The sequence below is a fragment of the Aquarana catesbeiana genome, linkage group LG03 (assembly GCF_042186555.1).
Source record: "Aquarana catesbeiana isolate 2022-GZ linkage group LG03, ASM4218655v1, whole genome shotgun sequence".
In the NCBI taxonomy this organism is placed as follows: Eukaryota; Metazoa; Chordata; class Amphibia; order Anura; family Ranidae; genus Aquarana; species Aquarana catesbeiana.
This window is the reverse complement of record NC_133326.1, coordinates 363,656,057-363,669,855: the sequence shown is the minus strand read 5'-3', so window position 1 is coordinate 363,669,855 and position 13,799 is coordinate 363,656,057. Positions and strand designations below refer to the sequence as shown.

Below are 13,799 nucleotides of genomic sequence, written 5' to 3'. Positions count from 1 at the left end.
GAGCGAATCCCAACATTAAAGTCAGAGTCGGTCCAAAGTTTGGATCGGCTGAGTGACATCAGTTGACGGAGAACTTTAGCCCACTGCTGGCTAAATACTTGTTGCAGGAATGCAAAACCAAGTCCACTCCTATGACCTACAGGAGAAGTAGGGACAAAATAACTTTGGCCCTACTTCTCCGTTAAACACCACTGCTCCATGGATTTTGAAAGTTTCTCCCTCAAAATGCATGAACAAAATGCACAAAAACAGGTAACTATATAAGTGTATAAGTGTGAAAGGGCTCTTCAGTGTGTGTATGTTCTAGGTTTGAACAACTGAACTGTTAACAGTTTATTTTCCCTCAATCCTAAACAGAGCCAGGGGTGCTAATTGCAAAAAAAGATTTAATAATTTTGTTTCCAAAAATATTTTCAGTCAATATTTACTTAGAAATAAGTTTTAACTTAATGCATAATGAAACAAACAATAGACTTTTCTTCAACCACCTACCATGCAGCTGTTGTACATAAATGGCCAGATGGATCACTCCTAGGGGCAGGAGGGCAGTATAAAATGTCCTCCTATTTGCGCCGCTCATGTGTGCCCTGTAGAGTGCACAGTGGCATTCTAATTGCAGTATCCATCGGACATTGCAGATCACAGAATAGGGTAGACTGCCAGTGAAACTGGCCTTGTACCATTTGATGGCTGTAATCAATCACAGCGATCACATATTTCATGCATCAAAGGCTGCATGTTGCAGTCAGAACTCAGTTTCCTCTAATACTGATTGGCTGTGTTGAAAAACAGATAGTTACCCCAGTGATCAGGGAAACTGGCTGGCTGCTCTGGCATACAGCGTAACCAGAGCAGCAAGCCAGTATTCCTAATCACTAGCCACCCCAGTACAGTGTTACTATACCAATGCCGCCAGTGTCTCTGATCACCTTTGCTGATCACTGGGATAATGATCGGTTTCAAGCAGCAATGTTCCTGATCACCGCCACACCAGTGAGTGCCACCGTACTAGTGCAGCCAGCAGCAATGTTCCCAATTGCTAGCCACACCATTGTTAATTTTAGTAGAGCCTGTGCAGCCATCAACAGTGTCCCTTGATTGCAAGTACATTAGTACAGTGTCACCAAAGTCAGTGCAGCCAGGGACAGTGTTTCTGATCACCACCAGTGCAGTGGTGCCTCTGTGTGCCGCCTGTACTGACCCTGGCCTGTTTATTGATGAGCTTTGTCTGCTGCCTGGACAAATCCTTTGCCTGTTTGTTGACCACATCTCTGCTTTCCACCTAAACTGGCTCATCTGTACATCCCACTGACTATGTTCCTGAAACATCAGTCCCATCCAACCTCTATGGAAAACTGCATTCCTGGAATCACAGGAACTCTTGTTCACCCTTTATTCAACCTCTTGTACTGCCTGGCCAGTAAACATAGCATTCCTATGGGAAGCCACTTACCAGTAGGCTAGGCTTGCTTGGCTTATAGAAATGGGGAAGCCCATAGGTGATGCTACACCAAGCTATATTCAATGACCACTCTTACAGAGGAAAGCGTTACAGTACAACATTTTTGATACAATATTAATTTTTGTGATATAAGAGATACAATTTCTGATCGAAAATCACTCAAAACTTTGAAAAGTCTCACATACAGTATGCACATCGAGGTGCTGTGTGGTTTATCATTAACAAGTTTGGTAGCGTTTGGTATCCACATCTGTTATTTACCTCATAAATCGAAGAATCACTGAATTCACAGCTTTTGGCTTCAGATTTGGATACTTTGTTTTATTTTTTTCAATTTGTGGTGACACATACTAGTTTGATATATTTGCATTGCACTTACATTTTAATTGCTCTTATAGCAGCTAGCACAATAGCATAAAACCTAGCATAACAATAGTGCAGCGCTATTTTTTATTAAACAACAGAGCCCTTGCGTGTTTTTTTTTTTTTTTTTAGTTCTGATTGTTAAAAACACACCTAAAGCCACATTTTGCTAATGTGTTTAGGCATGTCAGACATTTGGGCATTCACTCATCTTATTGGCCACATCATCTCATTGGCTATATTAACCTATTCTGCTCATTGAAATAAACGCCCAAGTGCTAAATGCGTCTAGCACTTGGGCACGTTTGGCATTTTTTTCTGCCAGGACGCTCCTCTCCTGAACATGCAAGTGATTTTTTTTTCTGCCTCTAACTGCGCCTGACTCTAAATGCCTTCAAATGCCTATGTGTGCAAGGACACATAGGCCAACATGAAGGGGCAGTTAAAAAAAAAAAAAAAAGCCCTTAAAAAAAGTGGGGTTTTTGACACCTAGTGTGCATGAGACCTGAAGGTGCTCTTTGGATTTTGGGCCCCTCTATGCACCTAGGCCGTGTAAAAGTTACACACGTGTGGTAACTTGTTAAAATAACTTTGTGAAATATTAAATTGTATTCTCTTCATTATCCAAAAAATTGTGGCAAAAAATGTACAACTTCAAAAAGCTTACCATGCTTCTTACTGAATACCCCGGAGTGTCTACTTCCCAAAAATGGGTCATTTGGGGGACATTTGTACTGTCTTGTAATTTTAAGGCCACAAGAAATGAGATAAGCTATCAGAACATCAGGGTTGATGAATTTCAAATATACACCATTGTTTGTGGACTTTGGCTAAAGCATTGTACCAGAATATATTTTGGCCTAAATTTAAGAAAGATTTTTTTATTTGAAAATCTTATAGTAGAAACGGTTTTCATATTTCAAAATTCCATCTTTTTTCCTTTACATAATAAAAAATCAAAAGCCCAATGGTGATTAAATCCCACCAAAAAAACTCCATTGGTCTCAGTGCTGAAAACTGAAACGTCTTGGACAAAAAGGGGATTTAACATGTTGGTCTTCAAGTGGTTAATATGACTGAAGTTAAATTTATATGGTAACATCAAATTCTAACGTAAAGGGTGTTGTACATTACCTTACAAGCATAAGTCCTCTCCTATTCTAGATTTGGACAGCCACAACCAAATGACATGTTCCATCTGCTCAATGTCCCGTTCTAAAAGGTCAATCAATAATATTAAAGGCGAAGGAAATACATTTGTAATAAACCTGAGGAGTTTCGCCTGCCCTTTAAAAGATTAAAAGTCAGCAGATACACATAATGTAGCTGCTGACTTTTAACATTAGGACACTTGTCTGTCCTGGAGTCTAGCGATGTTGGCACCACAGCTGATGTTTACATGGGCTGGTAGGGTGCTGCCGCCGCCATCAGTGGCAAGGAAACCCAGCAGTGTAGTCTTACGCCTTCATGGCCAGGTCCCTACTGCACATGCTCGCTGCGCTCTCACTGGGCCGGTAGAAGGGGAGAAAGGAGGGAGGAGGAGGGGGGCCAAGCTGCTCACCTACTTTGCCGCGGCTCAGACTCTCAGAAGTGGGGACAGGGTACCTGTAAAAAACAGGTACCCACTCCCCCTTCGAAAGGCGCCAAATGTGGCACCAGAGGGGGGGAGGCATCAGATAAGAAGTTCCCCTTTTGGGTGGAACTCCGCTTTAAATTGTCACAAGACACCATCTCTTCTTGGTTTATCTTCTGCTAGCTAGCCACATGGCAGACAGATACAAAAAGTATAAATGTACAATTCACGTACGCCATACATAAAGCTTTACAGGGGAAAAAATGTGAACAATGGGAAAAAATGTGAAACCTCTATACAAATCAAGTATGCTGCTTTTTGTCATACTGTGACCAAATAAATAATGCATCATTAAACCGTGTCAGCTCCTCTAAACAAAAAGATACCTCACAATAAGAGTGGGCCGCTTGCTGTCAGTTTAAATCTTTTGGGTCCCAGCATGGAATTGTTAAAAAGAGCCGGATGAAAACCCTATATCAGTCATGCTATCCAAACAAGGTCACACCACAGGAAGCTCACAACTGACCGGCTCATATGTCAAGTGTGGTTTGTTTATTGATAACCAGGGCAATGAGTGAGACATAAAAATTAGGAAGCAGCATGAAGCTTGTAATGAGAAAATAAAATAAAATTAATTTTGTGGTTGGCAGCCCTTACCTCCTGCTCACGTTGAAATATTACAACACGGCCCCCCTTGTCTCCTGTGGCAAGCAATTCTCCTGTGTTGTTGAATTCAACTGTCGAGATAATGTCAGCTGCAGAAAAGGGAGACACAAAGGCAATTTTTAGATGACTGAATACATCTGCTCTTCCACCTATCAGCTCTTTCTGGCAAAGTTAATTTGGAATTTCTCAATAAAAGACTAAGTTTTGGTTCACATTTGCATTAAAAATCCCTTTGACAACACGTGGCTTTATGACAACCACCAAAGGGACTCTAAAATCTCTAGTTACAAATAAAAGCTATTTACTGTTAAATCTAAGGGTAAATAACCATGTAATGCCACATTATAATCTTGAAGTCCTTTATAATCATTTGTATACAGTATTTGGGATTGACCATCAATGAAAATTTGGTGAAATAGAAAAAATTAAGCATGTTTTACTTTTTCCATATTCCAAAAGCCTTGCATTTTGTGCAGGACGAATTAATGTCATGCTTGATATCAGCAGAAATTGCAACAAAAAGGCAGGATGAACAGGAGTGCCTTGACTTCCCCCCTTTGCGTGGTCCAACTGACTAGAAGCAAACTCTGCGATCACTGCAATCCATTCAGCCAACACACACATCCTTGATTTAGAACATTTTTAGCAAAATGTCCTTCTGCCTATGACACATGGCTGTCTTACCAAAGCTCGGTGGAAGTGCCCTTATACATTTTCCAACCTGGCACTGTTAATCACTGTCTGATAATCTCTTGCCATGTACGTCTGTGATGCAGCTTCTCCTGGGGAGTTCTGTCAAATTCCTGAGTCAAATTTGAGAAGACAGACAACAGTTTCAACCTGTTTAATGTGTAGATGCCAGTAAATATCCAAAGAGTTAGGCCTGGGAGTGAAGTTCACAGTCAAGCACCTGGCCAAGCCACAAACCTATCTAAGCTTTGCTTGGCCTGCGGTGACATTGTTGAGACCCTGTGGGCTCACCATCTGCAGGTGTAGAGCAGTTGCCAGGTACCATGCTATATAGCAATTGGCCATAGAGCTAAAAGGAACAGCTACAGAGAGTACGCTTTCTTTAGCTTAAGAATGTATTATTGTATATCTGTTTAGAACAGCGTAAACTTGGACTTACGTGGTATAAGAGCAGGTGATATTTAAGAGTGTTAGATTTAAACATATGCCAGTATTAAGCCAACCCTCTGCGGTGCAAGATGAATTTCTATCAAAAATTGAAGAACACAAAATTTAGAATGAAACTTGGCTGGAAGGATGAAGACATCATCACTGATAAAAGCTTAAGGAGATGATTCACCAAAAACCCTGCAATTTATAAAAGGGATAGTCCATTTCAAAAAAAGATGACAGAATTGAAGACGATCAATGGACTGTTGACATCAGTTTGTAAGAAAATTTTTTATGCTGTTCAAGATTTAATCAGACAGTGACCAGCGATTAAAAGCAGAGAAAAAAAAAATAGCCAACACCCTAGACATCTCAGTAGGTTCTGTTTACACAATCTGAGAAATGAAAGCTAAGCAAACGGTCTGCTCATTGGGTACCAAAACTGTTGCGCTCAGATCAGCAGAGCTTTCAATGGAGGCTATGGACATATGGGATCAAAATCCAGAGTACATTCTGAAGGGAATTGTAACTGGAGAATACATTTGACTTTATCAGTATGATCCTGAAGCAATGGCTACTTGACAGAAGAAAGGGTCTAGTCAAAGCAAAAGCAAGCCAGTCAGGATGGAAGATTATGGTGGTGTTGTATTCTGGGATGCTGCGTGAATTCAGTAAATCGACATTTTGTAAAGAAAAAGAACAGTAACATCTGATTATGTAAGTGTTTTGAAAAATATAGCTAAACAGCTAGCCAAAAAGCACTGCGGAAAGCTTCATCAGAGAATCATCTTCCACCATGACAATACCACTCTGCCCATTCCTCATCAAGGGCAACATTGCAAGAATTTTGGTGGGAAATCATTTGATAGCCACCTCTCAGTCCTGTTTAACCACCTTCTTATTTCTTAACTTGAACATTTTTTGTGAAAGGTACCCATTTTGATACCATCAATGATAGAATGTAAAAAAAGAAGAAAAAAAAAAAAAGAACCTACCTTGACATTGTTAAATTCTAAGGACCCCCAGTTTGAGATGGCATAAATAGCTGATTGAGATATATAGATATATATATACACACAGACATATATATACATATACACACACACGCATACATACACACACATATCTATACACACACACACACACACATTAATGTAATATTGTATAGTAGTATTATAATATGTTCTTTTTATAATGGCATGTTGAGCAGTACTTCTGGATCAGTCAAATCAATACTAAAGATATTACACAACATGCTGACTAGCAAAGCTAGAGACTATAGTTTTTCCTCAAGCTATATGCAACAGCATGGTCAAAATTGGATATGGACCCCCTGGCCAGATTTAAGGTTAAGAAAATTAAAGGAAACCTAATGAGAGAAATATGAAATCTGCTGAGCTCTTCTGAAAATGATAGTTACAGACCTTGAACAAGCATGACTACTAAAAAAAAAAAAAAAAAAAAAGGCAGAACCCCTAGTCTGCATATTTGTTCCAAGCCAATAATTAAAACACTGCAGCCATTGGATCAACATGACAGTAGGTCAGCTAGCATTTTCAGAAGGACAGGCCATTTCTATTTCTCCTTGGTCAGGATTACTATAACAGAAAAGAAGTCAACACCAACATGACCTGAAGGTAACCATGATGCATGAGTTATTTTATCTTTTATTTTAGTTCACAACTTTGTCATGCAAATGACCAACATAAAAACAAATAAGGTATGTGTAGTAGAGGTATTTTTTTTTTTACATGGAATGGATATTTAACATCTCACAAGATGCGTTTTTGCTGGTATCCGACTGACTACATTGCTAAATCTGCTCCGATGCCACGCCCGATTACTTTCAGGGTTGTGTGGAATGCAGCACTGTCTGTTACATATATGGTGGCAGTCTGGATTTGTTTTAAATTTCATTAGTTCGGTACTGCATTGTAATTAAATTCTGAGCTTTACTTCATATTCTCTCTGAATTATGTAAACATGAAACAGCCATCCCTAAAGCAGAGAGCAATGGGCACCATGATACATGACAAAAGTAACACTATTCTTAATTAAATACTCTCAATTACAACCCCCTCTAGATTTCTCAAAACATAGTATCCATGGTCAGAACTGCCATCTGAACTGTTTTTTAATCACTCTGACTGACCCCAAACCCTCCTGTTTTCCTTTTACCCAACACCCTCCACACCAGTTTGTGTCCTCTTGTCTTCTAGCCTCCTCTTTTCCCTTTCTTTGTTTGCTTATCTTCCCACTACTTCCTTATCCCTCTACCCTTCCTCTTCCCTCAACCAGACTTGTTTTTGTCCCCTTCCTTTTCCATCTCCTTGCTCACTGCCAGAAACAGGGAGCCATAGCACACTCTACAGTGCCCGTGGCCTCAGTATTGCTTAACACCATAGTTGCCAGATGCCCAAAATACCTGCCAGTCTGTATCCATCCAGTGTTCTAGCACCTACTTTATCACCTCTTTCCAATGTACACTGTTTTGGTACACTGCAACTCTTTACATTTCCTGCAATCCTTTGGTGTTGTTTAGCACACTTTCTGTATTTCACTCAGAAACTTAAAACGCAATAAAAATTGTAAAATAAATATATATATATATATATATATATATATATATATATATATATATACACACATACACACACACACACACACACACACACACACACACAGTTGTGCTCACAAGTTTACATACCCTAGCAGAATTTATGCTTTCTTGGCCATTTTTCAGAGAATATGAATGATAACACACAAACTTTTCTTTCACTCATGGTTAGTGTTTGGCTGAAGCCATTTATTATCAACTGTGTTTACTCTTTTTAAATCATAATGACAGCAGAAACTACCCAAATGACCCTGATCAAAAGTTTACATACCCCCGTTCTTAATATCGTATATTGTCCCCTTTAACATCAATGTCAGTAAGAAGTCTTTTGTGGTATTTGTGGATGAGACTCTTTATCTTCTCAGATGGTAAAGCTGCCCATTCCTCTTGGTGAAAAGCCTCCAGTTCCTGTAAATTCTTGGGCTGTCTTGCATGAACTGCATGTTTGAGATCTTCCCAGAGTGGCTCAATGATATTGAGGTCAAGAGACTGAAATGGCTACTCCAGAACCTTCACTTTATTCTGCTGTAGCTAATGACAGGTTGACTTGGCCTTGTGTTTTGGCTCATTGTCATGTTGAAATGTCCAAGTACGTCCCATGCGCAGCTTCCTGGCTGATGAATACAAATATTCCTCCAGTATTTTTTGATAACAAACTGCATTCATCTTGCCAACAATTTTGACCACATTTCCTGTGCCTTTGTAGCTTTGATTTATTAACAATAGACAAATAAAAGTATCCACTTACATGTAAATACGGTATGTGCAGCAAGAGGGTACATTCCAAAGTGGGAAGGTAAGAGGACAATCATCGATTCCCAGGGACGCCACAAGCCTATGCCGCAATCTGACGGGAAGCCAGGACGGAACACAGTCTGTCTGCGCAGAGGAGCGGAGCAGCAACCCAGGAAGCGGCTGGTGATGTATAGTGGTGGGGAAGAACACAACGCGTTTCCGAGCTTGCGCAAGGTCCGCACGGCACATGCGCGCTCCTTTTTCAAGTGTAAGGTAGGGGAGAAGCAAGGAGCAATTATGTTTTTAGTCACTAATTTTAAATAATTTTAATTTTTGTTTTTGGTAGCCTCTTTAGGGTTTCCTTCATAGAATTATCTGAATTTTTAGTATAACACGTATTTTTAGAGAACATATATACACATACATATAGTTTTTAATACAATTTTTGTATGTCACATACATATTTCTTTTATATACTTAGAGTTTCCCGATTACACATTATGGTCTAGGTTACACCCACCGCTGATTAATCCATCAGCTGTGAGTGTGTCTCAGTCAGCAGATGCCGGCTATAAATAGCTCCTTGCTTCTCCCCTACCTTACACTTGAAAAAGAGCGCGCATGTGCCGTACGGACCTTGCGCAAGCTCGGAAACGCGTTGTGTTCTTCCCCACCACTATACATCACCAGCTGCTTCCTGGGTTGCTGCTCCGCTCCTCTGCGCAAACAGACTGTGTTCCGTCCTGGCTTCCCGTCAGATTGCGGCATAGGCTTGGGGCGTCCCTGGGAATCGATGATTGTCCTCTTACCATCCCACTTTGGAATGTACCCTCTTGCTACACATACCGTATTTACATGTAAGTGGATACTTTTATTTGTCAATTGTTAATAAATCAACCTACTTAGCGGCGCTCCTCTCCTTTTGTAAAAAGCTCAACTTTAATCTCATCACTCCAAATGACTTTGTGCCAGAAGGTTTGAGGCTTGTCTCTGTACTGTTTGGCGTATTGTAAGCAGGATACTTTGTGGCATTTGGGTAGTAATAGCTTTCTTCTGGTGACTCGACCATGCAGCCCATCTTTCTTCAAGTGCCTCCTTATTGTCCATCTTGAAACAGCCATACCACATGTTTTCAGAGAGTCCTGTATTTCACCTGGTTATTTGTGGGTTTTTCTTTGCATCCCAAACAATTTTTCTGGCAGTTGTGGCTGAAATTTTAGTTGGTCTACCTGACTGTGGTTTGGTTTCAACAGAACCCCTCATTTTCCACTTATTGATTAGAGTTTGAACACTGCTGATTGGCATTCTCAATTCCTTGGATATCTTTTTATATCCCTTTCCTGTTTTATACAGTTCAGCTACCTTTTCCTGCAGATCCTTTGACAATTCTTTTGCTTTCCCCATGACTCAGAATCCAGAAACGTCAGGGCAGCACTGGATGAAAGATACAAGGGGTCTGTCAGGAGTCCAGAAACGCATTGACCTTTAATAGCCATTCAAACCCCTTTGTGTCAACTCGTGTGCATGTTATCAGGCGAAAATCACCAGGGTATGTAAATGTTTGATCAGGGTCATTTGGGTAGTTTGTTGCCATTATGATTTAAAAAGAGTAAACAGTTGATTGATAAAAAATGGCTTCAGCCAAACACTAACCATGAGTGAAAGAAATGTTTGTGTTATTCATATTCTCTGAAAAATGGCCAAGAAATCATAAATTTTGCCAGGGTATGTAAACTTATGAGCACAACTGTGTGTGTAATATATATATAGAGCCTTTTCCTTCCCTCCTCTAAAAAGGACCTCACAAATTCTCTTCAGACAAATCAAGGGATTACCAGTGATAACCTGTGTTGGAATTTTTTGTGGATTTCCTGGCTTGTGACTGGACACTGAATGGTGAAACAGACTGCCTTCACTCTGCTCTTTATCAGCATGTTCTGCGATAGCACATGAGCACTAAAGCATAGCTGGCTGGCTCCTTGCGCTGTTTCTACCTCTCCCGGTCTGAGCTCTGTTGTATATAAAGAGGCAAGGGGCTGACATGGGTATTTACATTGCTTGCATTTAAAAAATGAAATTGAACGATGCTTGAGTGAATACAGGGTTGTATTAAAGTGGTTTTAAAAGCTAAAGTTTTCTTTTAACTTCATGTATTTTATTAAAGAAGGTAAAAAACCTGGGTGAAGCTCCCCCCCACAACCCCCCTAATACTCACCCGAGCTCTGTGGATCCAGCGATGTGTATGAGAGCCTCGGTTGTCCCTGGATGACTCCTCCTCATTGGCTGAGACCGCAGCGGGAGCCATCAGCTCCCACAGGTGTCAATCACAGCCAGTAAGCCAATGAGGAGAGAACAGGGTGTGGCGCTGAGCCGTGGCTCTGTGTGTCTTATGGATGCATAGAGCAGGGCTCGGAAGCGAGCACACACCAGAGCCCTCCATAGCAATCAGCTTGCTATTGGGGACGCTGGTCAAGGGGGAGAAGCCAGGAGCGCCGATGGGGGACCTGAGAAGAGGATTTATAATATATATATATATATATATATATATATATATATATATATATATATATATATTATATATATATATTCACACACACTATACAATAATTGCACTGCAATCAGCCTGCATACATTCAAAACACATTACACTACTGCTTTTACCTTTTTACAGTAAAAGTGGAGCTAGAAGAAATGTCTTTGTTTTAAAGCAGTCACTGCTGTATCAGCTGTGCGTATCCCCTCAGGCACAGTGCAGCCAACAGGATAGGTGAATTATTTCTGATTAGCTTAATTGAGGTTATTCTTTTATAAACGTCAGAGGTCAAGTCCTGTGTAATTAGTCTCCTGATGAGCTTCACCCTCCATCTGAAAGTGGGCATTCTGCATGGTAACCAAGCAGAAAAGAATGATGGATCTGACAATGGCACCGTTTGACTTCTGGTTTCTTTACCACTTGCCATTATCACATTTACCGCATAAGCAGTGGCTACAAGAACTATCATTGTAAAGCTTCAAACTGTACCTTAAAATAAAAAACAAAACTAAAAGTTAGAAAAAACAATCAAACTGTCTAAGTACCTTTACTTGATCACACAGCATGAGTGCATGTCAAATTGGTTCTAAAAAAGGCACTTTTATTTATTTTTTATTTATTTATTTCAGGTACTTATATAGCGCCGTCAATTTACGCAGCGCTTTTACATATATATATTATACATTCACATCAGTCCCTATACCCTCAAGGAGCTTACAATCTAAGGTCCCTAACTCACATTCATACCTATACTAGGGCCGATTTAGACAGGATCCAATTAACCTACCAGCATGTCTTTGGAGTGTGGGAGGAAACCGGAACACCCGGAGGAAACCCACGCAGGCACAGGGAGAACATGCAAACTCCAGGCAGGTAGTGTCATGGTCGGGATTCAAACCAGCGACCCTTCTTACTGCTAGGCGAGAGTGCTACCCACTGCGCCACTGTGCCGCCCCCACTTTTTTAAAAACTTAATGCATTCTCTGCATTGAGATTAAAACCATCCAATATCGCCCCCCCCCCCCCCCCCCCCCCCAGCCCCCATAACACCTCTTTCGATCCAGCACTGTGCTCGTCTGCAGCAGCACTGCTCTCTCCCTCTTCTCACAGGAGACAGAGGAAGCAGTGAGGGCCATTGGCTACTGCTGCAATTAACCAACTCCTGTGAGGAGGGTGCGAGGAGCAGGGCCAAGCCACTCTGTCTATGGCACCACACAGCAAGGTTCGGGGGGGGGGGGTGCACCCACACAAGTGCCCCCTCTGCACACAAGAGAGCAGTGGACAGTGCTGGCGGGGGACCCCAGAAGAGGAGGTAAGGGGCCACAATTTGGTTGTTGTACAACTGTACATTAGCCACTGTAATTATTCAGCCTAAGTGCCAGTTCACTTTGGAATTGCAAATGGAAAACGCTCCGTGTTCCAGTGTTTTCAGCCTCATCGTTTAAATGGGTTGAAATTGCATTGGAACGCACCAAAAGAAAAAACAAATAGACATAAAGACACACTTGCAACAAGATTACATGAAATTACAGTACCTGTGCAGGCAAATGCACTGTGTCTGCGATCTTCATATGGGGTGTAAGGAATCTATTAATACAAACCGATCACAAACCCAGTGCATTCTGAACGCGGTAAAAGCCAGTTCACACCAGACGCAGTTCTGTGCGCTTTTTTTCTGCACTAAAAATACATGCACAATGTTTTCAATGTATTCCAATGGCTCTAGTTTACACCATGCAGTCAGTTTCCGATGCAGAAACTGACCGGAAACTGACTGGTGTGAACAAGAGCCATTGGAATACATTGAAAACACTGTGCGTGCATTTTGTGCAGAAAAAAAAGCGCACAGAACTGAACGGAACTACGTCTGGTGTGAACCAGCATTAAGGGAAACACGTACGGAATGTGGGTTTCCCGCACAGAGTTCTGGTGTGAAAAGGCCCTTAAACCTGAACTCTGGGCACAAAAATCTATAGCTAAATATATTTCTCAAAAACTACAAAATGATATAAATCCTCTTTGTGAACACCAAATGCCTTTTCAAGCCCAGCTACTTCCTAAAAAACAGAAGTGACATCATCATGAACAACGTTTGTGCAGAGAGCAGAGCTGTGGAAGGAACCCAGAAGGCCCGCACACTACAGGACGCCTGCAGAAAACTAGAAGAGGGAGTGGATACAAGACTAGTCACCCTACATATGGAGAACAACAGTACTTGGGCCTTTATTAAATGCAGCTCCTTGGTTACTGCACAAATCTGGAGGAATATGCAAAGCGCACTAAGGTTCAAGTAAGAACAAAAATGCTTCTTGTATTTAGAAAATATTTGCCTTTCCTGGAGTTCAGTCTTTAACCGCTTCAGATCCGCGCTATTGCCAAATGACGGCAACAGCGCGGATCTACATTGCCGGGACAACGTCTATAGACGTAATCCCGTGCACGAGTGGCCTGCGTGCCCCCTGCAGGGCGCGCGCGGCGCGCTCAGTGATCAGCGAGTCTATGAGACTCGCCTAATCACAGATCAGAGTAAGGGGTCGGTCCCGACCCCTTACAACATGATCAGCTGTCAGCCAATGACAGCTGATCATGTGATGTAAACAGAGCCGGTAATCAGCTAATTTTTCTCCTCGCGCTGACAGCGTGAGGAGAAAAAAAAAAGCCGATCACCGGCGGCCGTGAGAGGGACATCAGTCCCGATCACAGCGATCATCTGCCCCCTGCCAGTGACACC

At 41.4% G+C, this 13,799-nt stretch overlaps 1 protein-coding gene across 4 annotated transcripts in view; it reads right to left on the bottom strand.

Moving 5' to 3' along the window:
* PPP2R2B (protein phosphatase 2 regulatory subunit Bbeta) overlaps nucleotides 1–13,799 on the bottom strand; it is a 600,069-nt gene that overhangs the window by 113,556 nt on the left and 472,714 nt on the right. For all 4 annotated transcript variants that reach the window (XM_073620616.1, XM_073620617.1, XM_073620618.1 and 1 more), the window contains one exon: nucleotides 4,056–4,153. In XM_073620616.1, the coding sequence (XP_073476717.1) occupies nucleotides 4,056–4,153 (98 nt within the window). The remainder of the gene's footprint in view (nucleotides 1–4,055; nucleotides 4,154–13,799) is intronic.